The sequence below is a fragment of the Sceloporus occidentalis genome, unplaced genomic scaffold, assembly GCF_023333645.1.
Source record: "Sceloporus occidentalis isolate IW3139 unplaced genomic scaffold, rSceOcc1.0.p SCAF_1, whole genome shotgun sequence".
NCBI classification, from domain to species: Eukaryota; Metazoa; Chordata; class Lepidosauria; order Squamata; family Phrynosomatidae; genus Sceloporus; species Sceloporus occidentalis.
Window position 1 is genome coordinate 54750091 of NW_028316981.1, and position 26279 is coordinate 54776369.

Consider the following 26279-nt stretch of genomic DNA (forward strand, 5'->3'; position numbering starts at 1 on the left):
AATATAAAATAATATCCTGATACTACTAGATATTCGATAGCTATGACTATAAAACAGACTTCATGGTTTTATATGTTCTTTTATCTGGTTTATGAGTTTTAAACTGATGTCATGTGTTGTATTTAATCTGTTATTGTTCTGTTCCTCAATCCATAGGGAGAGGCAAACAAGAAACAACAACAACAACCACAAAAACAACAATAGCAGCCTCTGCAGCATTGTATAAGTTAAGCAGGCCTGTGATGGATATGCTGCTGTTGCTGCTCACCATCTCCATCAAAGGCCTGCTTAACTTATCTCCTGGAGCTGCAGAGCTGGCCACATATGGTTTGTGACCTGCTTGGGCTTACTTGCAGCCCACTTTAGGAAGTGTTGTGAAGGAAATATTGTGGTGAACCCTCCCTCCCAAATACTGCACCATTGTGTCTTGAATCAGCCAGTCACTTTTCTTGTACAGTGCGCCCTTGCTTTACGTGAGGGATCCGTTCTGGACTCCCCCGCGTAAAGCAAATTCCACCTATGCTTGAGCTCCATTTAAATGTTTAAATTGTTCCCTATAGGACGCGCCGCCCCTTTTCCCTGCATGGCTTCAGCGTATGCTGAAAGCTGCGTAAAGCACACCCGCGTATGATGCAGGTGCACCGTATACTGTCTTCCTATAAACACAGTTCACAACAGAGTAAAATAACTACCATATATACTCGACTATAAGTTGATCTCATGTTGAAATTGAGGGCAGGTTGTGGGACCAAAAATATAGATTTTGATATGACCCATGGATAAGTTGAGGGTAAAACTTAGGGCCATGTAACAAAGGATCTAAAGGATGAAGCAAAAGAAAACAATGGACTGTTACAGACTGCCAAAATAAAGCTGCTTCGGGTCTCTTTGGAGGTATGCTGTTTAAATGATGCATGCATCCTAAGAATCCGGAAGCTGCACCAAAGTTGCACTCCAGTGCTTAGGAATGGAGTGTGGCTTTGGCGCGACCTCCGGATCCATGCATCATTTAAATAGCATACCTCCAAAGAGACCTGAAGCAGCTTTATTTTGGCAGTCTGTAACAGGCCCATGTGAAAGAATTTAAAAAATCCCAGCAGGCATAACTGTTTGTGCTCACACTAAAGGCTGGGTGGATGAGAGAGTAAAGGGGGTAGTCAGTGCTTTCAGGACAGATTACACTCTTACCTTTCACCAAGGGATTGTTCCTTTTTTAATAAGAGTTAAGTACAGTACTTACATTGACCTCAGTTTTTTTGGGTCAATTTTTTTTACTAAAATTTCGAGACATACAGGAGTATGAACAATACAACTGAAGAAAAATCAAAATAGTTTCATAAAAAGTAAATAAAACATCAGTAACAAAACAACTACAGTGGGCCCTCAATTTTTGCTGGTTTAGCATTCATGATTTTGGTTATTCATGAATGTTAAACCTGCCACTTACAGAAAGGGGGGGGGCAAAGAATCTGAGTGTGTGCGAGTGCTGCTCTCCCTGCTCCCTCTCATCCCGTAAGTAGCTTCCACATTGGAGGGGGGGAGGTTTATTTGCAGTTTTCCCACTTTCATGGGGGTCTTGCATCCCTAACCCTTGTAAAAGTGGAGGGCCGACTGTGGTTAATAATTTCTTTACCAGCTAAAACAAATTAAAGATCCCTTGGCCTTGCTGGTTAGCAACAGCAGGAGAAAGATCTAGAGAAGAGTTAATGACTGAAGAAGTGTTTTAGAGAAAGGCAGGGCCAGTTGCCAATTCCAGGTGTAGGTAGAGACCAGACAACTGAGCTCTGCTTACTATCTAGGCCAGATGATGTTTCACCTGTTCCTTCTAATATAATGGACCAACTCCATCTCTTTCTGCTGTGCTTCAGAAGAGAGAAGCATTGTGGCAAACATTAATACACACTGTGCAACAGTACCAGATATCTATAGCAGCCAGAAGGGGGAAAACACACATTACAGTACACTTGTTGTAGTAATTGGCACACAAAGCTTAATCAAGCGATTTCTTTTACATAATACAGAACTATTGACATAATTCATTTTAAAGTATCCACACGTGTATACAGAAGACATATCCATCCTTAAGTATAGCTAGAAACACAAACACATTTTCCAATGAGAGTCATTCAGAGTGCCAGCCTGCTGCCATTAAATCTTCATTGTGACCTTTTTGCTGCCCTTTATCTTGTTTACTATTTAGTGCCTGTTAACTAGAGACACTCCACTAATCCATTACTCCTCCAGCAATCCCATAAAGCTGCAGTTAATTGATTATCCAAAATCCCTTTCTTGTTAAAGGTTCACAATAACTTTAGATGAAACCAGTTCACAAGATCTTTAGATGAAACAATTATAACAAAATGTTTTTTGTTAACAGTGGGGAAGAGTCTTTTAAAAACTTACGGTGGATATGAAATCATACTGTTGAATGATTCAAAACAAAACAAAACTAATACACAACACAGAGCATCCACCCCTTATCTACACCTCTCTTCCCTGAACCTTGTCCCCATTTCTTTTTTGACATGCTATGTTTTCCGTGTTTAGTTAAATTTCAACACTAGAACTCTGTACAGATGTAGTAATCTGGTACCACAAGAAACATAGCAATGCGTGTGTACAGGATTCTGATTATCTTCATTTTTTAAAGGTTAGTTCTTGTTCTTATAGCGGTAGAGAAGGGCTTGAATACACTGACACTAGTTCTGTCTCAGCTAGGTCTTCTGCAGATGCTGTGAGGATTTTGGCCTGCTAGATAAAAAATACATGTTTCACTGCCTATCCTACACACTAATGAAAAACAAAATTTCCCTGCATGCTAATCTTTACGTAGCTATGTGGCACTATCTGAAGCAAGCATGAGAGGACCCCAAGATTTGCAACATTAAAAAATGTAGAATAAAAAACTGTAAAGGAGGTGACTCAAAAGTGAGTATTTTTGGTGGCCTCTATTACTTGCTGTTAGTGGAAGAATTAAATTGAAAACCAGAGAGTTGGGGAATTGGCAGTGGGCTGCACTAAGTGACATTTGAGGTCTCTTCTGACTTTGCCATTTATGATTGTAAGCAGGGGTGTCCATAGGGGAGTGCAGGGATGCTGACTGTACTGGGTGAAGGCCTAGAGGGGGTGAACACCAAGTGGGGAACTCACTCATCATCTGTCTTAATTCCCCCCCCCCCCCCAATTGCCATCACCAGCCAAGGTGCCTCTGCCAAAAGGGGGAGGATTTTCACATTGCAGGACATTGTCCCACTCTCCTTTCCCTCTGGGAAGAGAGGGCAAGGCAGTCTGTCTGTTGGTTCGCCCATCTACTTGTCCAGCTGCCTAGCCCTTTCTGAAACAGGTTGGGTAGGCAGGCAAAGCAGAGGGAGAGAAGGTGGCAGTGCTGTCTGCTCCTGTCACTGTCACCCCACATCAGGTGACATCACTCCACTGATACCACTGGAAATTCTAAGGCTGGCTGAAATTTTGAAGTGGATTGTTCCACACTGAAACATTTCATTGCACATCCCAGTCATGGCCCTGAGTCTGCAAGGAGGGTGACCAGATGCCCTCCTTTTACCCAGACATGCCCTACATTTCAACCTTCTGTCCAGGAGAAATTTCAAAATGTCCTCCATTTTGAGCAAGACTATGAAGCATGGCTTTATCTTTATATGAGTGTTTCTTAGCTTTTAATGTTGTGATGTCCTCAATGTTTCTTAAATACCCTACATTTTGTGATGCGTCCTTGTCCTCCTTTGCAGTTATGACATTTGGTTATTCTGTCTGCAAGATCTTAGCATGGCTGTTAATAACAGGATGTCTTGTAGGTCTCATACTATAGAATCGCTATATACGCTGAAGCCCTTTTGATTTAACAAGAAGTCTTCATGCAGTGGTGTGGTTACCATGTACACTTGCTCTTTCTGGTTGTGCAGTCTAGGGCCTGGCTCTTATAGCTTAATGTTTTCTGCCTTTTCCCTCTGCCAAGTTGCCTGTCTTGCTGCACTGAGTTTTCCCCAGCCAGGGTCCCTACCTAACCTTTGCCTTGTGAAACAAGGTGCTGAGGGGCCTTTGTGACTCAGGTCAGACTCCTCCTTGTCTTTCCTAATTAGGCCTGAGTGCTTCCGGTTGCCACAGCAACCAGCAGCGCTAGCACATATTAATAATCTGGATGGCCTTTAGGTTGGCACGGCAACTGAACAAGAATTGAAAGGCAGAAGTGGGAGAGGTCTTGCCAAGTGATGAGCAACATATCGCTGAATGGGACCATCTCTCTGTGACCTGCAGTTTGAACTGAATCACCGAGGCTCTTGGCCCTTTAAAAACATTTATTATTATTATTATTATTATTATTATTATTATTATTCGTGCCTTTTCCTTTCTCAGGAGGGATGTATGCAGGATCCAGGTAACTTGTAGTTAAATCCACATTCACTTAGTTTCAAGCATCATTTGCCTCTCGACTGCCCTCTGGATTGGCAAAAAGTGGTAAATAATGGCTGAGAGCCTACAGCATGTGATGTACATATATCATATAGATGCATGTCTGTTGCTACGTCTCTCAATGCTAGCCCCGAAAAGCCAACCTTGTAAGCAGCTTAGTCTGTACAACATAGCCATTTTTGTGCCTGGACGCACTGTGACAAGTATTCAGCACATTCAGATACATGAAAATACCTGGGCATGTCCTTACTGAAACTGCCATGACAACAACAGGCAAATTGCTGTGTTTGTGGGAAGTTGCACTCCTTACAGTGTTGGTTGGGGGTGATCATTGTTTGGTTAGAACAGCATTTGAACTTCAAACTCAAAAAAAGTTGAGTTGGAAAAGCATGAAGTCTGGCTTATAATTCACTAACAGGACACCAGCTGATGTCTTTACATTGTGAGCTTCCCAGATCCCATGCTAGGACCTAAAAAGGGCTGAGGTTTCAGGATGCATCAAAGGAAGGAAGGAGCTTTGCTCCTGTCCTTAATTTTGAAGGGACACTTTCCTATTTCAGCATAAAAGCATTGTGTAATTGGACAATCCAAATTCTTTATTGTGTGTCCTAACCTTACGCAGGGGATCTGTCCCGGACCCCCCCCCCCACGTAAGGCAAATTACACGTATAACAAAGTTCCATTCATTTGAATGGGGCGCATCTCTGCGGCGCACAGCATGGCGCCCCCCATTTACCATATTAGGGCTCGCCATCTGCATGACCAAGTCCGTGTGTGGTAAGCCCGTGTACGGGCGTGCTGTATTTAGAAACCCTGGACTGTACAACCTGATTATATGAAAAGAACTACTGTATATCACTTTTTGGCCTAAATCCAGTTTGCTAGTCTCAGAGAGACTAGTTTACTGAATCAATGGAAACGTGATAAATCAAAACTTATATAAATTCCATGGATTCAGCAGGTCTACTCTAACTGAAACTGGAACAAATCCACAACTGGATTTGTGAAATTAGGACTGTGAAATTTGTATGATCTGTTGCAGCTGGTAAATTTGAATGTTGAAAATGGCAACAGCTAGGATGGAAATACTCTGTGTGTAGGAAGTACTAATGGACCACACGAGGAAAGATTTTGAAGAGAAGAAATGGGAACTGAGATACATATTAATTTCCAAATTACCATTGGTGCTGTCTTGTGTCTTCCAGAAGCTTTGTCTCTTTGGATATCTCTTCCTCAAAGCCTGCATCCACTGCCATTTTCTATGAACAATTGCATTTCAGTAAAGAGGTGTATATTCATGGTATCGATAGGCCTCCGTTTTACAGACTGAAAAATATTATTTGTTCTAGGAGGAGTTCCGAATGGAGAGGGGCCTCCAGTTGTTGGCACTGGTAGAGGATGCTTTCTCAAGGTTTGAAAATGGACTGCAGGGCCAATGGTTGATCTCCCTAAGCAAACCCAATGAGAACGACAAACACCTGCTCATGACCTTGGCAGGAGAGCATGGTAAGTTTTTGTGGAAAACAAAGATGATACTTCTTTCACCAAACGAAGTTGATCTTTGATGACTCATCTTCTGTGTGAGAAACATCCTTTCATGCTGTATATCAGGGGTAGGCAACCCTTTTGAGCCGGGGGCCGGGTTGCTGTCCCTCAGACAACTGGGGGGCCGAAGCCAAAAAATAAATAATTAAAAAATTTTTTAAAAAAATTAAATAAATAAATAAACCGGGACAAATGTAGAACAAAATTTTCTAATGGAGGGCACTTTTTAAATAAAAAATGGAGGGCATGCGAAAAAATTTGCTGATTTTTAAAAAAATGTTAAGATAAATGCATGTTTCTGAGGCTTCTATAGACAATTGCCCCACTATGCCCCTCGTGTGAGACACCAAAGGCCCCGGTGGCAATCGGCGGCAGGAGCGGGCTGGGGCCGGTCCCAAGGCCTTGCCGGGCCGCATTCGGCCCGCGGGCCACAGGTTGCCTACCCCTGCTGTATATCATGCTATATCTTAAGTAATATGCAATACTATGGTATCTGAATAGTGACTGTAACTCTTTTCATCAGTAATTTTCAAGCTATATTGCTCCCTGGTTAATCTTTTAAATTACTCCTGTTCTTCTTTATTAGAATCTATCTTCTGACCTTTCAAGCTCTGTGTAGGTTTGATCTTCACCGTATTTCTTGCATCACCATCCTGCTCCACCCCTTTATCCTTCCGTAAATATGTGCTGGTGTACCTTTTCCGTGTATTTCTTCATATTTCTTCCTTTTTTTCTGGGACAGAATGGAGCTTTGTTTACATATCACTCATGTTTCTTACAGCTAGGTGTCCAAGTTGTGCTGTCTGACTATAAAAGATCTGTTACTCCTTTAGAGAGAAATGGCTAAACAAACAAACAAAAATCAGGAATATGATCTGTAATATTCTTCACTAACTCTTGTAGTGCTGGAGTTGCTAGAAGTTCCTTATTTTCAGCTGAATCTATTGCAGCAATATATTGACAGGCCCAAAAGAAATGAATATAGGAGATAGAAGATGGTCAGCTCTCATAACTGTGACAATAAGGTATGTGAGGTTGGAACTACATGTTACAGTTGACATATTCACGGGACCAAAAGCAGTGTCTCCACATCTCCACCACCTTCTAATCACTCACATAAGATTTAGTTGGGCACAAAAGTGCTAAATTATGTCTTTACATTCTGAGCTTCCCTGCCTCCACAAGCTACAGCTAACAGAAGAAAGTTGTTCTGAAGAAACTTGCAATGTGAGGACACTGTGCTCCACTTTTTGGTCTCACTACATATGCAGTGTGGGGAGGAATGGGAACTGTGCAGTAGCCTAAACTGAGAATTAAATTAGAGTCAGGAGATCAAATTAGATGAAAAGGAGAGATGTGTGAAAAACATCCTAATGTGTTTTTCCCCACTGAAATGTAGTTGAGTATGCATGTTAGAGGGTACGGTTTGTAATGTTAAATCATCACAGTTTGTAGTGGGCCACACTGCAGGGATGTAGCCATGGGGGGGGGGGTCCTTGGGGTCCGCCCCCCCTTCCGTTAGATAAAATGAATGGTGTGTGCTGACGCACCGCCATATCCAAGCCCCATTATAATGGTGGCACTTAGTCTGGACCTCCCCCTTCCCAAAATCCTGGCTATGTCCCTGCACACTGTCACACCAAGCATAACAGACCTAAGTTCAGCCTGGTGCAGTACGAGCTTTGTGTGAAATCTCTCATTAACCACACAGATTTTAAAAAATTCTGCTTCCATTTGTAACTACTTTTCTCCACTTAATGTTGGATATTAGCATTGCTGCCCCACCCAGAGTATCATAACCATTCTGTTAGCCACATTTCTTGAGTTATATAGGAACAGGCCAAACACCTACCTTTACTCTTCCTTAATCTGTCTTGATTCTGGTTTGAGCTTTTTGATATTCTTTGACGTGAGACCTCTTAAGCCAGATAGTGGTGACAAATCCTTTGCCTTCCTCCTCCACAGAAGGTGACAAGCAGAAGAAGGATGGTGTATCTCACTCTGTAGTAATATGGTAACGGTCAACCCTGTTACAAGAAACATTCAGGGCTTTCAGTTGTTGAGGAAGGTGGTTGCAAAATAACTGTTCTAGTTGATTTTTTTTTTTAAAAAAAAGCAAACTAATTATCTTCGAAACAGACCAGAAATGATTTTATTTGTTTTCCTAATACAATTTTTGTTTTTCATCTCTGAGTTTAAGCCCCTAAGTCTGAATCCTATAAATACTAAATAGCATGATAAAAGTCTGTCACAGTGGCTGTTAAATAAACTAGCCTTTTAAATGGTGATTTTCTGCATCCTTGGTATGAATGAGTGCTTTTCCAGTGATATAAATTGATTCTGAGTTGTCTGTTTTGTACTCTGTTGAACCTTCTAGTAAAGGCATTTTTGTGCAATTGGAACAGTCATTTTGGCATCTGCCAGAATTGGGGCTCCAGTTCTGTGATACACTTGGTAGTACTGTGAATGGAAGTGATCGCTGCCTTACAAACAGATAAATTTTGATGCTATTAAGAGGCATAAAAAGAGATGGTGGACATTATTTCTAGGCCATGGTTTTTTATGTTATTATGTGGATTAGTTTTAGAAAGGAGATAAGGGGATCATGTAATTATTATGTATGTGACATATTTATTTATGTAATTTTGGTTGTGACTCGCCTCGATCCTTTGGGAGAGGTGGGATATAAATAAAAAATATTATTTTATTATTATTATTCCTGCCCCACCCACAACTGGATGGTGAAAATATCATGTTTAAATAAGAAAAAAGGAACATGAGAGGCAACAACTGGTTTTCTAGATGCTCCATTGTGAAGAACTTGCTACAATGTTTCCCATTTGTCAGGATATCTGAGCTAATTTATATGCTATCCATTGGTAATGTCCATCCAGAGATTTTTGAAGATTTTTTTTGAATTTTTATTTTTCAACTTCCATTTTCCATCAATAAAATTCTCTAATACACATTCTACATACATACTCCGTCTTTTCTATCTTCCCTCCATCCCTTAATTCCCCTGATCTTCTTCCCCTCCCTTCATTCATACGACTTCTTTACTAACTTCCTAATACCTCAGCTCAATAGTTTTAGCTTTCTATTCATACAACAACTATTTCACAAAAAAGACTTTATACATAATGTATAATCAAGGGAATTTTTTTTTACTACATCCTAACCATAAATTGAAAGGGTCATAACACTAAATTTCTTTCTCTAACTTTTCCCCTTTCTTATTCACATTTATAATTTATTTTACTTCTCCCATAATTTAATTATCTTTTCTCATTTCTTCTCATACCGTTGTATAGTTTTCCCATTAATATACATGGTTAGTCTGTCCATAGTTACCATTTCACTTAATTTCCCTAACCATTCTTCTACTGTAGTACAGTTTTAGATTTCCAGTGTCTGGCAAGTGTCACTCTTGTTGTGGTGATCATGTATAGTAAGACATTCCTTTCATCCTCTTTTAGTTTTATTTCAAGGATGTCTGTTATGTTCAGGAAAAATAATTCTGGTTTAAATGGTATATTCCATAATAGTTTTATGTATAGCTTTCCAGTAAATCTGTATCTTGCTACACAACATATGATACAGGGTTCCTGGTCTTCTTTCACATTTCCAGCATGTGTTATTATTATCTTTTCTTATTTTGGCCAATTTGGTCGGAGTGGTATACCACCTGAAGAATACTTTGTAATAGTTTTCTCTTAAATTGTTACATTTTGAGAATTTCAAATTTTCTCTCCAGACTTTTTCCCAGCTTGACAATGGAAATGGTCTTCCTAGAATTCTGCATCCATTTAAGCATGTTGATTTTGATAGTTTTCTCTTTCAATACAAAATCAAGTAGGAATTTATAAAGTTTTGTTATTAGTTTTTTCTCACCTGTCTAAAAGATTTTATCTATTTCAGTGTTTTCTGTTGCTATTGCATATCTTTTTGTATCCTTTTTAAAGGTTTCCATTAATTGCTGATATAGAAACCAATGAGTATTCATCCCTTCTTGCTTTAAATCTTCTCTTGTTTTTATCTTATCTTCATATTTTATCCAATTGCCTCTATTGAGATTTTCTCTTTTATGGTAAGCTTCATGTACAGATGTCCATTTGGGATTTTTGAAGATTTCAGTGACAATTGTGTATGCCTCGTTCTGATGTAATTATAAGCTGGAATCACTAAGAATACTAAGACTTCTGGCTTATTTATAGACAGTATGCTGAATGCCACCTCGGCCACCTGGTTTCCTCCACCAGTAGAAACATCTATACTTAATGAGAATGCAGTGAACCTTCTGTTGGATCTGAATCTGGACTGGTTTAATAGTTCCCCTAACAAATTAGGAGTGTGTGACCAACTTTATAATTTGGCTTCAGACTTAGATGGTTAGGGAAATGCCAAGGCAGAAATTTGGCTTCAAATCCAATGGGAAAGGTTTGCCCTGTAATGAAAGGAGTGTCTTGCATTACTATTTTATACAGAGAATATTGCTTTAATCCTAACATGGTATTTCTCTATATATGAAAGTAACTTTTTAAAAAAGCACATAGAACTAATTTTTCTATTTCTATTTAATTTCCTAGGGGTTGTCCCAACAAATGATGTTCTTCTGGCACTAGGTGACATGCGGAGGAGTTTAGCTGAAGTAAGATCTTGTTCAATCACAAAGGGAAAAGTACAATTAAATTCACTACCTTGACTATTAACCCAGAACTGGGCTCTGAGCCCAGAACAGGCAAACTGATGGCACAGCAGTTTTACAGCAGAAATCCTTTCTTTCCTGTCTGATAAATGATGAGTCATCAAATGTCAATTTTCATTAAGTGTGTGACTGATTCTGTGGATGGTCTCCACACTGTTCATGTTTTTAAAAATGTATTATTATAATCTCTTGGGATCCTTCATGCTGTTCATAAGAACATGGAGAAATACATAAATGACTTTCTTTACTGGTCATACCAACATGAGTTACAACTTTTGCAGGTACTGCTTGTGGGGACCTTTTAAATACATAGCACACTAAGCTCTCATCTGTTCTCAGTGAGCATGGGCTCTCATCTGAGATTTCCCATTCAGTTTCTGGGATGCCTTTGCTGACTAGGAAGCTCTTAATGCTTTTATCATCCTCTGTTTGAACTAGGAAATATGACATTACAGAATCCTTTGGCTTCTATTATACCCAATCCAACATGTTAAAGGGTAGTGTAAGACTTGATTACCCGTTTAGTAGCTAGCTGAGGGCCATTCACCAAGATTACTGCAAGTTACTTCAACTGTGTTTCTGTCATAGCAAATAATTTTACAGTGACATCAGAGAGATAACCACTCTATGCGTAATAAATGGTGTGTTTGTGTGAAAGTGTATCACTGCAAAAGGAAAGCTGTTTCTATCCAAGAAATGTGATTAATTTCTAAAACATAGTGCCTGCTTCTGGAGGGGCCCTGTGTTAGTGTGAACACAATTTTCTTTAGTGCCATGCCAATGAGAGAAGGAAGGCACCTAAAAATAACTTTGGACCGGTACACATGGGCCAAAAGCAGTGTGCCGCTGCTGATACTAGGGTTCAGGAGTGTACAGTAATCACACTCTCCCTAATCCTAGTACGTGTGGGCGCCGCCATGATTGCACAGCCCCACCCACACGGGGTGCGCATCCATGACGTGTCCTGTGAGACACGTCCAAACTGCACGTTGCACAGGACATGTCACTGTGCCTCTGGAGGGCACTTATGGCGCCTTACCAGTGGCGCGGAAAGGAGGTGCATTTTGCAGCTCCTTTCTGTGCAAGCATCACTGGAGCAGTAACCACACAGCCGCGCCAACAATGCAGAGGAGAAAAGGTTTGCCCCTTTCTCTTTCTTAGGGTCAGGGTGCCGGCAGGCATGAAGCCGCAAGGGCACCCTTCTCCCAGGGTAAACAGAAACGGCATTTTGCCGCTTCTCTTTGGCCTGGAAAAATGCTGGATTGGGACCACAGGGCTGCATGTGCGGTTACTGTGGCCCCAATCCTGCGCTTCCAGGGCTGTCTGTACAGCCCCTATGTTTCTAGTGTTCTGCTAGCATTGCGGAGTTTCTGCCAAATCCTATATCCCTCAACCAGAAATACTTGATAGGATTATGCAGTGATAGGGAAGTTAGCAGGAAAGGTTAATGCACTTAATTAATTACTAATCAGCTAAAAAAAATCAAATTCAATGATATTTCTGTTAGAAGAGGAGGAAAATGAACTATTAAGTTATGTTAAACTGCCATTAAATTAAAAAATCTGCACTAAAAACTTTACCAGAATGAAACTAAAAAAATGTCAGCCTTGATTTACTCCCTGCTTCTTTTTCCCTCCCCCCTTTTTTTGGTTTTTACTTCATGTGGCTTTCTAATGCTTCTGCAATTTTCTAAAATCTTCCAGACTTTATATATATAAAAGTGTTGGATTTCAGTAATATGGATTTTTAATATGTTTAGAAATATAATGGGGTAGAGTAGGATCAGTTACTGAGACTGCTGAAGTCAAAACTCTTTAACATGATTCCTCCCACTGGAACTACTCTTGAACAAGTGGTTTATATTTTAAGACCTAAACATTGTTATTCTCCAACATAGAGGGAATAAGACTAACACAAAAATCAATAATGTTTTTTTTTTAAAAAAATCCAAGAGAATTAGTTTTGGGGTAATGAACAAGCTGTGAAATGTAACATTTGTTGGCTCTCTAGTGCACTCTTAATTAATTCTGGCATTCTGTTCATGCTAAAATCTCAATGTAAATTAGTGAATTGAATTTTTAAAAAATTAATTGCCTCTTTTTGTTAGAAATTTTAATAGACAATTAAAAGTAATTATAATTAAAACACAGGTTTTTAACTGAGCGGTCTAAACTAAGAAAGCACATTATTTACAAGGTTTGGATTTAAAAAAAGGTCTTCGCTTGATACCAAAAGACCATAAAATTGCTACCAGTTAACTCTGGGAAGGCTGTTCCCTAATCAGAGTGCCCTTACCAAAAAGGCCCCCCACAGTGATAACTTGTCCTGTTGAATTTGGCAGTAGACATGGAACAGGGCTTCTGCAGAACATATTGAAGTTCAGATAGATAGATAGATGGATAGATAGGTAGGTAGATTCAAGAGTCTTTCTGGCTCAGGATCACCTGAGACTTTTTGCCTATATCTGATTGTTAGTTCTAATTAGGGTAGACTTACTGAATCAAAGAAACATACACATGACAAAATTACTAAATTCCCATTAATTGAGAAGATCTATTCTGCTTGGATTGATTCCTCTACAGCAAATATCTTTGAAATAATCTTACTTACCTAAACAATGTGTGCATGTGCCTTCAAGTCATGCGTACATAGTATTTATTTGTTTATGCATGTGTGTATATATTGTTCAGCGATCCCTTGTTTAACCTTCAACTGTGTAGATTGCATTGAGTTTCTGTAACTATTTGTTTTTAGATTGGCATCCAGAACTATACAACTACATCAAGTTGCCAGTCACGTCCCAGTCAGACCCACAGTGATTATGGGAAACTTTTTGTGGTGCTAGTAATCATTGGCTCAATCTGTGTCATCATCATTATAATGGGACTGATTTACAACTGCTGGCAAAGGCGCTTGCCCAAGATGAAGAACATGGTGAGTCCACATCTAGTATATGGTTTGAATATTTATTCTTTTTAGGACTGAAATGACTAGGGGGCTGCTTACAGGATGCTCATTTACCTTCCTGTATATCAAATTTTTGTTTCCTATTCCCCCAATTTTTTTTTCAGTCACATGGTGAGGAGCTACGGTTTGTTGAGAATGGCTGTCATGATAATCCCACCTTGGATGTAGCCAGTGATAACCAGTCAGAAATGCAAGAAAAGAAGCCAAGCGTGAATGGTGGAGGAGCTGTTAATGGACCCGAGAGTTGGGATGTTCTCATTAATAAGCGGCCAGGTGAAGAAGGAGATGTGTTTGAGGAAGACACACACCTTTAAATGAGGGGCCCATGTATCTGACTGCATTCTTACTTGACATCAGGGCCTTATGGGAAGGGGGGCTCCTCAGGAATGTATTTTCTGGTTTGGAATGGATCTGCCCATCATGGTCCCAAGGTACCATCATAGACCTGGAGCCGGAAGGACTGCCCTGAGCAGAGGGGTTGGGGGTGGGTGGGCGTGTTTTTGTGTTGTCAGTAGCGCCAATGCTTTAATCACTTTTAAATGCACTTGCTCTAGTTCTTTTGTAGAAGTGGAGGATGGCCAAGTTTGGAAGATAAATGGTATCAAGACTTAGCATTGCCCCTGAGTTTACAGAAGGATTGATCAAGGAGGGACCAGGCCAGTTTCAAACAGAACAGCTGGATTCACAGTTTGTCTCATTAGGTGCAATAAGAAAAGCAATGAAGGAACCTGCACATATTTTATCTTGGATTGGCAGTGCATCACGATACTCTTGTAATTTGCCACTCCTGTTGCTCAGCATGAGTGGTTGTTGGACTTTTTTTTCAAGCCACCACATGATGCATTGAGGCAAGCAGCTGGGCTAATGCATCGTTTTGTAGGTTTATAATGTTTTGTTTAACTTCTGTGTGAGGTTGCATTGGCAGCATGTGCATTCTGCACAGGTATAAAATGTTCTGTAATGCCCTAACTCTTAAGTTCTAATGTGATAGATTACATTTACCTCAATACTATGGTATGATCTTGGCAGCAGAAATTCATTTTGTGATTCTGAAACTTTTTGTGGACAGAAGTTGATGTGGCCTTGAATTGATCCAGCTTGGTTGATCTGAATTCTGAAAACAATTTTCTTAATACATAATGAATCCTGCTATTGTTTCAAGAAGACCAGTGGACTGGCAATTGGAGAACTCAGAATAGCCAACAGCAGGAACAAAAAAATTATCCTCAGCCTGGGAGCTCTCTGTTGCTTCATTTAATGTGCTTAATTATAACACCTGGGGTGATTGCTATTTCTCATGTTGTTTGATTGGTCTTGAATTATCCATATGGAAAATATCAAGCCCTATTCTGTACTTGTGCAGTAGATTTTAATTTGGTCTCCCTGTCAGGAGTAGATCACTTTAAACAAATGAGGCTAGCGTATGATAGCCCTTGAGATCAGAATTAGACTCAAAAGCACTATGAATGTGTGTCTGGCATGCTTTGAGAAGCACTTGAATATACAGAATGTTACTTGGCCTTTCATATTCAGTGCTGATCACTGATCTAAGAAACTTTGCTCTATTTCACCAGAATGTTTCCTTGTGACACACATTCCATGTTTCACTTTGAAAAAACACTTGCTTTATGATTCCATTTCTAGTAAAGAGCAGGTCTCCACATATATAGTCCTTAAAATAATCTCTCTCTCTCTCTCTCTCTCTCTCTCTCTCTCTCTCACACACACACACACACACGTGCACAGTTTCATGTATTAATAAGGACTGACAATGAACTTGTATCTGAAAGATATTGATATCTCATCTGCAGATCTTGCTGAATGCTCACATCTCATCATAAGCATAAAGTACAGTAGTCTTGTGAGTAAATTTCATATGTAAATATAAAAATATAACTGCTGCACAAGTGTCATCTCTAAACAGCATTGTGATTTTTTAAAAAAATGTGAGGATATAAAAGGTAAAAATAATAAATCCCTAGCTAAATTCAAGTTGAGATCAAACATATTTTATGTTTCAGAATTGTATTTTCCTTTCTTTTGGGGAGATATGTGCCACTTTAAGCAACCTCTAAGTAATGCTGTTTTTAGATCTGTAATTTCTCACTCATTTGTTTTATTCTAGCCTTCCTTTTTCTGCCACTATAGGCTTCTCCATTTTGTCTTGTCTACAACTTGATGGATAGCAGTTTGTCACAGCATGTCATATATCTTTAGATGCATATATATACAGTCATCCCTCCCGATTCATGGTCTTGCCATTTGTGTCCCTCGGTCTTTCACAAGTGGCAAGCCGGGAGGCACATAATGGTGCGAGTGTGGGAACATACCCCCATTAATTACAATGGGGCTTCAATATTGATGATTTTCCCGATTCGGCAGTGTGTGTGTGTCCGGAACAGATCCCCTGTGAATCGGAATGGATGACTGTATATGAATGTGTACACATATACATATATATGAGAACCACGTTTACTTCATTAGCCAATCTGTCTTCTTAAATATGTTTTACTATTCTTTGTTTTTTTAATCAATTGATTATATAAAATGTCTGCCTGTGTGCTACTAGGGGCCTATACAGATGGGCAGGATACCTGTGGTTCTGACCTGGGTCAGCCCCTGGGCCAGTGCTCAGATGCACGCATGCCACCATGCTGTGGATTGACATGTCTGCTCCAAAGTCCCCCACCATGGCCCATAAGAGTGGATTAGCCTGGAGCTAATTGCCTTTGTCGTCCATACAGGACAATGCCAGACCAGGGTGAACATGGGTCTTTTGGCTCATATGTTTGGCCCCCTAGGAAGTCAGCTGCCTTTCACCTTTAGTGTAGAATATGAGAGCCAGCAGGTATAGTGCTTTGAGCATTGAACTAGGTTTGGTTCCTTGTTTGGCCATGGAAACCCACTTGGTAAACTTAGGTGAGTCACACACACTCAGCCCCAGAAAACCCTTTGATAGGGCTTCCTTAGAGTCACCATAAATTGGAAATGGTTTGAAGGCAAACAACAACAACTAGTAGAATATAGATGACAAAAATGGCACAGTTTTACCTTAATCATGAAAGCAGAATATATAATTAAGAGGTAAAATTATTTGCATGGATATACCTTGTATATAGTGTCACAGTCAGCACTCCATTACAATATAAAGTACATTAATTTACATTTAGATTCTGTATAGTAGATTAAAGGATCACAGAAACTGTATGCATGATGCTCTAGGCTGGTAGTGGGTGTCAAGGATGTCAAAGTGGGTCTGGATACATATAATCCACTTCCATGGTATGATGCATAGTTTTTTCCACCAATTTTCTTTTTTCATGTTACTTTGCTCACCCTGTGGCTTCCCTCCATGTATTTCACACAGACAAGAGTGGAGTTAGCATGAGCTTGAGTGGAGGTGCCATATAATTTAGGGGACTGAATGTAATGAAGTTATGATCAAATTAAGTTCTACAGTAAGCAATGGAAATAATAAATTATATCACCAACTAATAACATCTAACCAACAGGGAGGATGCCCCTCTGAAATGGTGGGAGGAGGCACCCCTCTATATGAACTACCCATGCCTGCTATAGAATCCCCACCTCTAACAACCATCTTGTGTATTTGATCATTTTGGCACATTCTGTTCTTCCTTGTCATAATGCACACACGGAATTACTTGTTCTCTTCCTCCTACTCTATCCATATAGTCTATAGACTTCAGGTATCCTTGGCATTCTTACTCTGTCTGCCTTTAAGGTTAGTCCCAAGAGTTCATCCATCCTATTTAGGGCAACTTGAGTTTGACATCAGAATAGTACCTGGAGCTCCACTGACCCATACGAGCTTGCTTGTTTGATGATAGTGCTCCTTTTCTGTATGTTAAGGAATGGTATAATTTCACTACCACCCATTGAACTATGTTCGTTTGGGGGGCAGACATCATGTATCTTCTTACATCGTTTGTCCTCACCTAGCTGTTGTATATCTGATTAAAACTTCACAAGATGGCCACTAGGGGCGTGTTGCTTTACATTGCTCCCCATAATAGTTCCCTATATTAAGTGGGGAATCTTCATGATAGCGTAGGTATTTGGTTGGGAAGGGTTGCAGTAGGATGGAGTACATCCTCCAGTCTGTGTTTGAAGCTGCAGGATGTGGATGGCTTGGCAAGTGAATATAGCTGCTGCAAGAAGAGATTTAAAAATGGTCTTCAGATGGCCACCATTTGGGTTTGTGCTGGAACTAAACAATTTGTTATAGTAATCTAATGTATTTGCTGTTTGACTTGAAACTTAATAATAATAATAATAATAATAATAATAATAATAATAATACCTTACATAAAAATGTTGCTACCTTGAAATGTCTGGTCTAAGGCAGGGTCATCACACAAAATAATCTGTTCACTGCAAAGATTCTGTGATTTTACGCATTCTTAGTACATAGAGACGGCATGGGGAAGGGGGGGATTCTATAAAGAAAAATAGAGTTCATAGATGACATAAATGGAATGAAACCTTACTTACTTTCAGCTGAAGTTCCCAAAATAAATTCTTATTTTTCACTTTAATGGGCCTTTCAAACATCAAAAATTATCTGGGCTGCCATCTTAGTGCATTATTATCATTTATTGTGTGGGAAAGCCACTGTTTGCCCTTTCTAGTTATTTTTGAATGGTGAGAATATTGCTTTACCATGATTTTCTTTTTTAAATGGACTACATGGGGGTACATTTGCCACAGATATAAAAAAAGCTGCTTAGTGATAAAATACTCTCTATCTCTTCATTTCCTAATGGTCATAATTAGCCAATATATTTTGTGCTTTTTTCTCTCTCTGAGAAATCAGATGGAAGGTGGAAGGTTGCAGACAGCAGATAAGGAATCCTCCAAAAAACAAAACCATCAACAGTTTTTGAAACCAAAAGTGCTACATTAATCATCAGGTTTTCATCAGAATAAAACAATGTATTGAAGAGACAAGAGATATTAGAAATGATCAGATGTGTGTTGTTAATCATGTTTTTTATTAACTGTCAATATGCTAGATTTTTTAAAAAAAATGTTTAAAAGCAATTAATGTTCAATTTTAACAATATTTTTTTACATTAAATTCAAAATTCAAGTTTGAGTAATACCTTTATGAGGTCAGTGCAGAAGCTGCTAAAACTGTGCAGGTTTTGAGATATTCAGAGCTTTTCATGAAGCAAGATGTTACAAGAAGAGATTGGGGAACAGAAGAGATTCAGAATCTTAACAATGCTGAAGTCTGCATGGTCAGACTTTTAAGAAGAAATGAAGGAGAAGGTTGCAGAGATGCAAAGCTCTGCCAGGTGTGTTGTTTTCAGATTGCCACTTTCAAATAATGCTTTTATTGTATGTTGAGCTACACCGTCCTCTTGTGGTAGCTGAGAAAAACTGAAAAACTTGCCTCGGTTTCAAAACCTGTATCTGACAATCATTTAGTCTTATGCTTAGCATACTAAAGCGACTTGCAATAAAAATGGAATGGAACAAAGGGCAGAAGAAGGACTGGAATGTAAATCAATCTGTAGGGGAAAGATATGTTGTTTGAGGGTTGCGTATCCAAAATCTAGGCAGCTTAGTGAGCAGAAAGTAGCCCCTGCCCAATTGAATCCAGCAGGAGAGTGAATGTGATTGGGATATTACTGATGGAAGGGGGCTTTCAGTGACTTGTAAACTATAATGAAGATAAACTGTCCTTTTATAAAAGGAAGAACAGGCCAAGTGAAATTAAATGAAAGGAAGCGTGAAGAACAACACACTGTAAGAATGCCATTAAACATGTCTGTAATTATTACAGACCCGTTTAATGACATTCTTGCATGTGTTGTTCTTCATGCTTCCTTTCATCTCCTTTCACTTGGCAGTGTATATTACAGTGTAATATAAAGAGAGAATGGATCAAATCTTTAATAGATCCAGGGAAGTTTTGCTGCACCACTGGTTATATAAAAATCCGAGGAAAGGAAAAAAATACCTAATAATAATAAAGATTATTTATCTGAAGATGCCAGCCACAGATGCCGGTGAAATGTCAGGAAGAAACACTTATAGAACATGGCCACATAGCCCGAAAAACCCACAAAAAAACTAATAATAAAGATACATAATAATAAAGATACATTTTACTGGACCAACTTTTCTATAAAGGAGCATGCAAGCTTTTGAACAATACAAAATTGGTTAAATTTTGAACCAATTAGAATAACACAGAAGAAAATTTGTTGAAGTTACCTCCTTATCTAGTTAATTTACCATGCTACATATAAAACACGGGGCCTGCACAATAAGCCGGCTTCCTGGCAGTGTGGGGTCATGACATTTGCATGATGCACACCCCGATACTGTCCTGAAACTCCACTGTCCACATGGGGGCAGCTTTTTGGTGCTCCTGTGGCACAGTATTTAGACGCCACATTCCACAGGAGCGTCAAATAGACGCCACCGCAGCATAAAAGCCACCCTTTTTCTGGAGCAAAAAGGAGCGGCATTTTGTTGCCTCCTTTTGCGCTGAAAAAAAGCTGGAGTGGGGCGGCGGCATGCGATTGCCACTGTGCCCACCCAGTTATTTCAGGGGCAGCATCACACCAGACCGGTCTATTTCGGCCCCAAGTTATCATACTTTTAGCCCATCATTTTAAGGAGTGTTGTTTGGCTCGGTTTTTGATAACCAGCACGCTGTCTTCAGAACCTGTACTTTCAGAAAAATAGGAAGCAAGTTTTTTTAATGGGTTTTGTTTTGTTTTTGCTTTGGTTTTGGTTATGGATACAGGACAACAAGCCTTGAGAGGAGATGGGGAATTTAAAGTTCTCCTGGACTTAGGGTGTGGAGTCATGCAAATAAATGTGTTAGTTGGTTTTGACTTAGGCTTAGTTCAAATTCAAGCCCAAATTCCATCGATTTAGATCAGGGATGAGAAGGATATAGCCTTCCAGATATTGTTGAAATCCAACTGCTGCAATCTGTCCTAACCTGTGTGTTCTGACTCAATAACTTTTGCCATTTTGACCATGCACTAATGTTGCTTGGTCATGTATGTCTGGTTTTCATCTATGAACTTTGGAGGGCATGGCATAATTTAAGCTTTTAAACAGGCAAACCAGTTTGCTTTTGTTTGCCACTTGGCTTACATGAAGCCTAATACATTCATTCCTGACTCCTGTAATCTTCGTGAACTGAGGCATGGCAGTGGCCTTAAGTGATTATGTAACAACAAATTACAGTTAGATTAAACTCTGGCCTGTTAACAAGTCTTTCAGCAGTGATTTTTAATATTGTTTTGGCAACCCGCACAAACAATGGAGATTTTCAGACCTGGGAAAAAAGCCTGAAGTAAAAGGCATACTCCTGGAAAAGTTGCACGATTGTCCTGAAGATTTTCAGACACATCGCTCTTATCCAGGACTTATCCAGTGAAGATTCAGGAATCCTCCAGCAACAAACCATTCATGGCTACATTTTGTAGTGTGAATTCTTATATGATTTACTGAAGCAGTTGTAGTCTTTTAAAAACAAACAACAGTGACCACCATCCAGATATCTAAAACTGATTGATCCAATGAAATAACAATGACTTTGGCTTCACGAAAGTCTCAACACTAATTATTGCATTCTTGCTCTTTATATCTTTTTAATTTATACTTGGTGAGATGAGAAGCTATATCCTGGATCATACATAAAAGTCACTCTGTGGTCCTTGAAACTTTCTTATCTGGCAGCTGTAACTCAGGTGATGAGCTTCTTTTGTTGGAGAATCCTGAATTGATCAAAGGAGAACTAGTAGCATTCACTGCAGTTCTCTTTTCCTTTGCACTTGACCTTTCTCTGTAAGGTAACAGCTTAAGTTGTGAGGTGGTCGAATGATGTTAGCAAGTATTTATAGTAGACATCCTGAGTAATGATGGATTCTTAAGCTGTCTGAGTGGCACGCTGTAGGTTAAACCTGTTCAGCCCTCCTAAGGGCCACAGTCCTTGTGATGATCCACTTTTAATCATGACAAATGATCTCATAGAGGTACCATGTGTATGTAGGGAATTCTACAAAAATCAATGTGTATTTCTCCCAGAGAAGACCTGCAGTAGTAAGGTTATGTCTAGGCTAAAGCATTTAGTATTACAAACAGCAAGAGATTGTCATGTGATGGAATGCTCTCCCATGAGAGGATTCTTACAAACAGCAACTAACCATGTTTGAGAGCAAGCCAAGGTAGAACCCTTCTGACGTTTGTCTTCATTGTGCAGGTTTGTTGTGTGTATGTCATTTTTTGTTTGTTTGCTTTAGGATGGAGGGACATTCAACCTGCTAAACCCACACCTTTAAACTTACATATTCACTGTTGTTGGTAACAATCCGATTTCATCCTTTGCTTGGAATTTTTTCACAATGAACTCTGTCTATATAGGAAACTTGCTGAACTTAGTAGTATGTCTGCCAATATTCAATCTTGGCTTCAGTTTGGGGATATGGAGCCAACAGGGAAAAGAAGACAAAAAGACAGGACTCATTGGGATTGTGATAAGCTTTAATGTCCTCCAGTCAGGAATGGTCCTTGGGAGGAAACATTCAAAGAAAGCAGAGAAATACACATAATGTAGTGAGCTGCTATCCTGATTTTATCTTTTTATTAATTTAAATATTTATATCTCATCCTTTACTCAAAGATCTCAGAGCTTACTATAAAACCAACTTAAAACTATAAATAATTACAAATGTTTTAAAAAGAATAAAAATACATGAAAGAGTTTCTCAATTTAAAAAAGACAATTTAAAACTGGTGAATACTATCTTGAATAATATTTGCAATGTAATAATATAAGGAGGATGCTGGAATTAAATTGGCACAATTGTTCCCCCATAGTGCTATGGGAACCATTGGCATAGAAGACTGAGATCCTGCAACTTGGGATAAGATTGAAATACTTTTTTTAATAAAACAAATAAAATCTTTGTCAACTAATTTAGAATCTAGTACAGAAGCCTCTTAATTGATTTTTCGAAGAGCTAGTGGAGTACTGTGCACAGATTACTTTAAAGATGCCATTCAGCAGGAATACCTTGGACACTGACTTCTCCTGAATTGCTAAAGAAAACAAAGCACACTTATCCTTTCCCAAATAAAACCCTTCTCCCATGAAAACTATTGGAGTGGAGGAATCTATTATTCATTACTTGCTTGAAAAGATGACACTTTAACCTTATAATCCTAACTGCTAGATTTTTATATTGCAATCAAGATGGAGTGGAGTGGACTGACCATCTACTGCAGTGATTCCCAAATGGTGAGCTGAGGGTGCATAGACTACCACAAAGCATCTGGAGAAGAAAGAAGTAAGAGGTTGGGGATTTTTTTTTATAGATTTGAAAAAGACTGAAGCTGAAATCCTAATTTGGGGGGGGGGGGTGTCAATTAAACCTAATAATTCTTTCTTCTGAGAATTGCACTGTTAATTTTAAACATTTGGGAAACACTTCATGAGTACAGCCTCTCTTCTTGTCTGCGTCTTACTTTTCTAAGCAATCTGTCAATGTTGGCCTTCATTTGGAAAGTTTCCTTAATATATGTAAGGGCAGGATTCTTTTCTCAATGGAAATTTTACACATTGGAAAATGTGATGGTTTTATCTGTCATTTCACTTGCCAGCATATGTCCCTTAGTCACCAGTGGCACTTTTTGAAATAAAGTTTCTGGTCAAAACACAACAAAAGTCTCCTGTGCTCATTCCCTCTGACCCCCTTATTTATGCATGCATTCCCAGATAAACGTATTTTAAATAGAATGCTATCTTCAGTGCATAACACGATCCTGCAAGTATGGTGTGTGTATATATATATATGTATGTGCAAGACAGCATTGCACTGTGTTTAGATGCTGAAAGGTGCTAGGACATACTGGAATTAAGGAAACGGCATAACATCAGGACCTGACATTTATTTGTCTTTGTATGAATATCAGGTAAATTAAGCTAAAAAAACAAACAAAATAGGCTGCTGCCACACTGCAGAAATAAAGCAGTTTGACTCTGCTTTAACTACCATGGCTCAATGCTAGTGAACCCTGGCATTTGTACTTTGTTGTGGCTACAGGACTCTGAAAGAGAAGGCTAAATATCTGACAAAACTATAAATCCCCAAATTCTATAGCATTGACCCATGGCAGCTAAAGCAATGTCCAACTGCATCATTTTTGCAGTGCAAATTAGACCTAAGGTTACATAATCAGCTTTACAGTTGAGGAAAGATTGGATATTAAAACCTCAATTCCATTCCAAATTATTTTGATTCCACTGGACTCAGTCTGCTGTAAAAACGACATCCAGTTTGCTCATCTGTACAGGAAAACACAGAATGGCTTCCTCTAGTAGGAACTGAAACCAGTTAAATTGTTATGGTCAGGCAGAAAGAAGTCCACAAATAACCATTGGCTCAAGGGCCCTGAAATGAAAGAAACTGTTAACAAAACAAGGCTGTGCTAGTTACAATACTGACAGGTTTCATTATTTTCGCTCACTGAATATACAGTACTCATCATATGAAAATGCTCTGGAAGGATTCATGCCTACATCAACAATATTAGGGTGCTTCACTACCCAGAAGATGAGCTGAAATATGATACTTAGGTACTCCAAAATAAGATAATTACTGGAATATTCTAAAAACAGAACACCTGCAGCTCTTTGGGAATTGAAGCATTGAACTGATCAAGTTATTGTCACATGAACTAGAAAACTAGAATTTTATACATGGAATCCAAGAAGCATTAATAATTGAAACATACATAAATGGTACAATCCAGTCCAAAAATGTATTGACCATAAAGATCAGCCCTTTGGAACTGAGCATGACAATCTATGGTACTGGAAATGGAGTGCTACGTGGGAGTTATGCCCTTGCCTGTTCATATATTTTTGACTATAATGATTAATATCCCACCTTTCAAGACATAATATCCTTAGGGACTGTGATCCCTGTGCCATAGATAAAAGTACTGATGGCAACAGAGCCAGTGTGGTGTAGTGGTTTGAGCATTGGACTATAACTGGAGACCAGGTTTCAAATCCCTGCTGGGCTATGGAAGCCCACTGGCTGACCTTGGACAAGTTGCACTCACTAGCTGAGAAGAAGGCAAAGGCAAATACCTTTTGAACAAATCTTGCCAAGGAAACCCTGTGAGAAAACCTAAGGCTAATCACCTTACAACTGACATAAACCAGAAAAGTCTGAAGCTTCACAACACACATAGAACATGGAATGTAAGAAGCATGAACCAGGGAAAACTAAACATAGTACAGTATATCACTGAATACTAAACTTAGGATTCTCCATGCCATCATATTACCTATTTCTGTGTATGGCTGTGAAAGCTGGACAGTGAAGAAAGCTAATAGGAAGAAAATCAATCCATTTGCAATGTGGTGCTGGAGAAGAGTTCTATGAATACCGTGAACTGCTACAAAGACAAATAAATGAGTCCTAGAACAAATGAAGCCTGCATTTTCCCTGGAAACCAAGATGACTAAGTTGTCAAAGAAGGGTAAACCCTCACTGAACAAATTTTGCCAAGAAAACCCTGTAATAGCTTTGCCATAGGGTCGCCATAAGTCAGAAATTACTTAAAAGAACACAAGTGTATTTCATCCCTTCTTCCTCTTTGTTTATATTGAAGAACAGTTCTATGAAATTCAAATATTACTCTATTGGTTTACAATATTTATTTGATCCAAAGTCACAGTTGTTTAATTTAAAGCTGTAGTCTAGTGGTGTACTGATCTGAGCATTGGACTATGACTGGAGACCAAGGTTCAATTTCTAGCTCCAGCATAAAAACCCACTAGGTGACCTTGGGCAAGTCACATTCTCTCAGCCTCAGAGGATGGTAATGGCAAACCTCTGAAGGAACTTGCCAAGAAAATTTTATGATAGGGTCACCTTAAGATCTCAATGAGTCAAAAATATCTTGGAGGCACTGAACAACAACAAATGTCTTGTGCACAATTAATTTGGAAGAAGTTCCATTTAGCTCAGAAGGACTTAGCTTGGGTAAGCCTTTTTTAAAATATTCTAACTACAGTATTTAAGTTTGTTTTGTAATCAAATTTTTATCAGTACTGCTTTCATCAGGTTGTGAGTCACCTAGGATCCCAATCTAGGGGAAAAGTGGAATGAAGTTCAAACAGGAGTAGCTTTTACATCTCAAGATATAGCTCTGTGATCCTCCATTGTCACATTTCTTCCCCTAAAATTACTTTTAACATCTGTGGCTGATGAAGAAACTCATGTGCTTTCAAAGCTTGTGTAATGTATTTTGTGCCTTTTAATTGGTCTAATAAATGTATCATTACAATGTATTTTTTAATTTGCTACAAATACAGTACAAATTTTAGGAGTTTTTCCCCACACCTCTAGCTGAAGGTGGAGGGGTGAAGTTGTATTTTTCTCACAGTTCCCAACCAAATACGTTGCACATATATATCACTTGCATTGTGATTTAAAATATATCTTTAATTTAAATAGCTTCTTCTGGTTTGCTACATTAAGCATATTCAAAAATAGCCCACAAGAAACAAAAAAATAACAGGACTGAAAAATAGTTTTTTGTGGGTTTTTCGGTCTATGTGTCCATG

The 26279-nt window shown here is 39.0% G+C and overlaps 1 protein-coding gene across 2 annotated transcripts in view; it reads left to right on the forward strand.

The window, feature by feature from the left end:
* The window catches only part of PODXL2 (podocalyxin like 2), a 65612-nt gene extending 49896 nt beyond the window's left edge, over positions 1-15716 (forward strand). For both annotated transcript variants that reach the window (XM_089521368.1, XM_089521376.1), the window contains exons 5-8: positions 5778-5934; positions 10560-10621; positions 13433-13612; positions 13750-15716. In XM_089521368.1, coding sequence (XP_089377494.1) covers positions 5778-5934; positions 10560-10621; positions 13433-13612; positions 13750-13959 — 609 coding nt within the window. In that variant the 3' untranslated portion in view covers positions 13960-15716. The remainder of the gene's footprint in view (positions 1-5777; positions 5935-10559; positions 10622-13432; positions 13613-13749) is intronic.
* The last annotated feature ends 10563 nt before the right edge of the window (positions 15717-26279 follow it).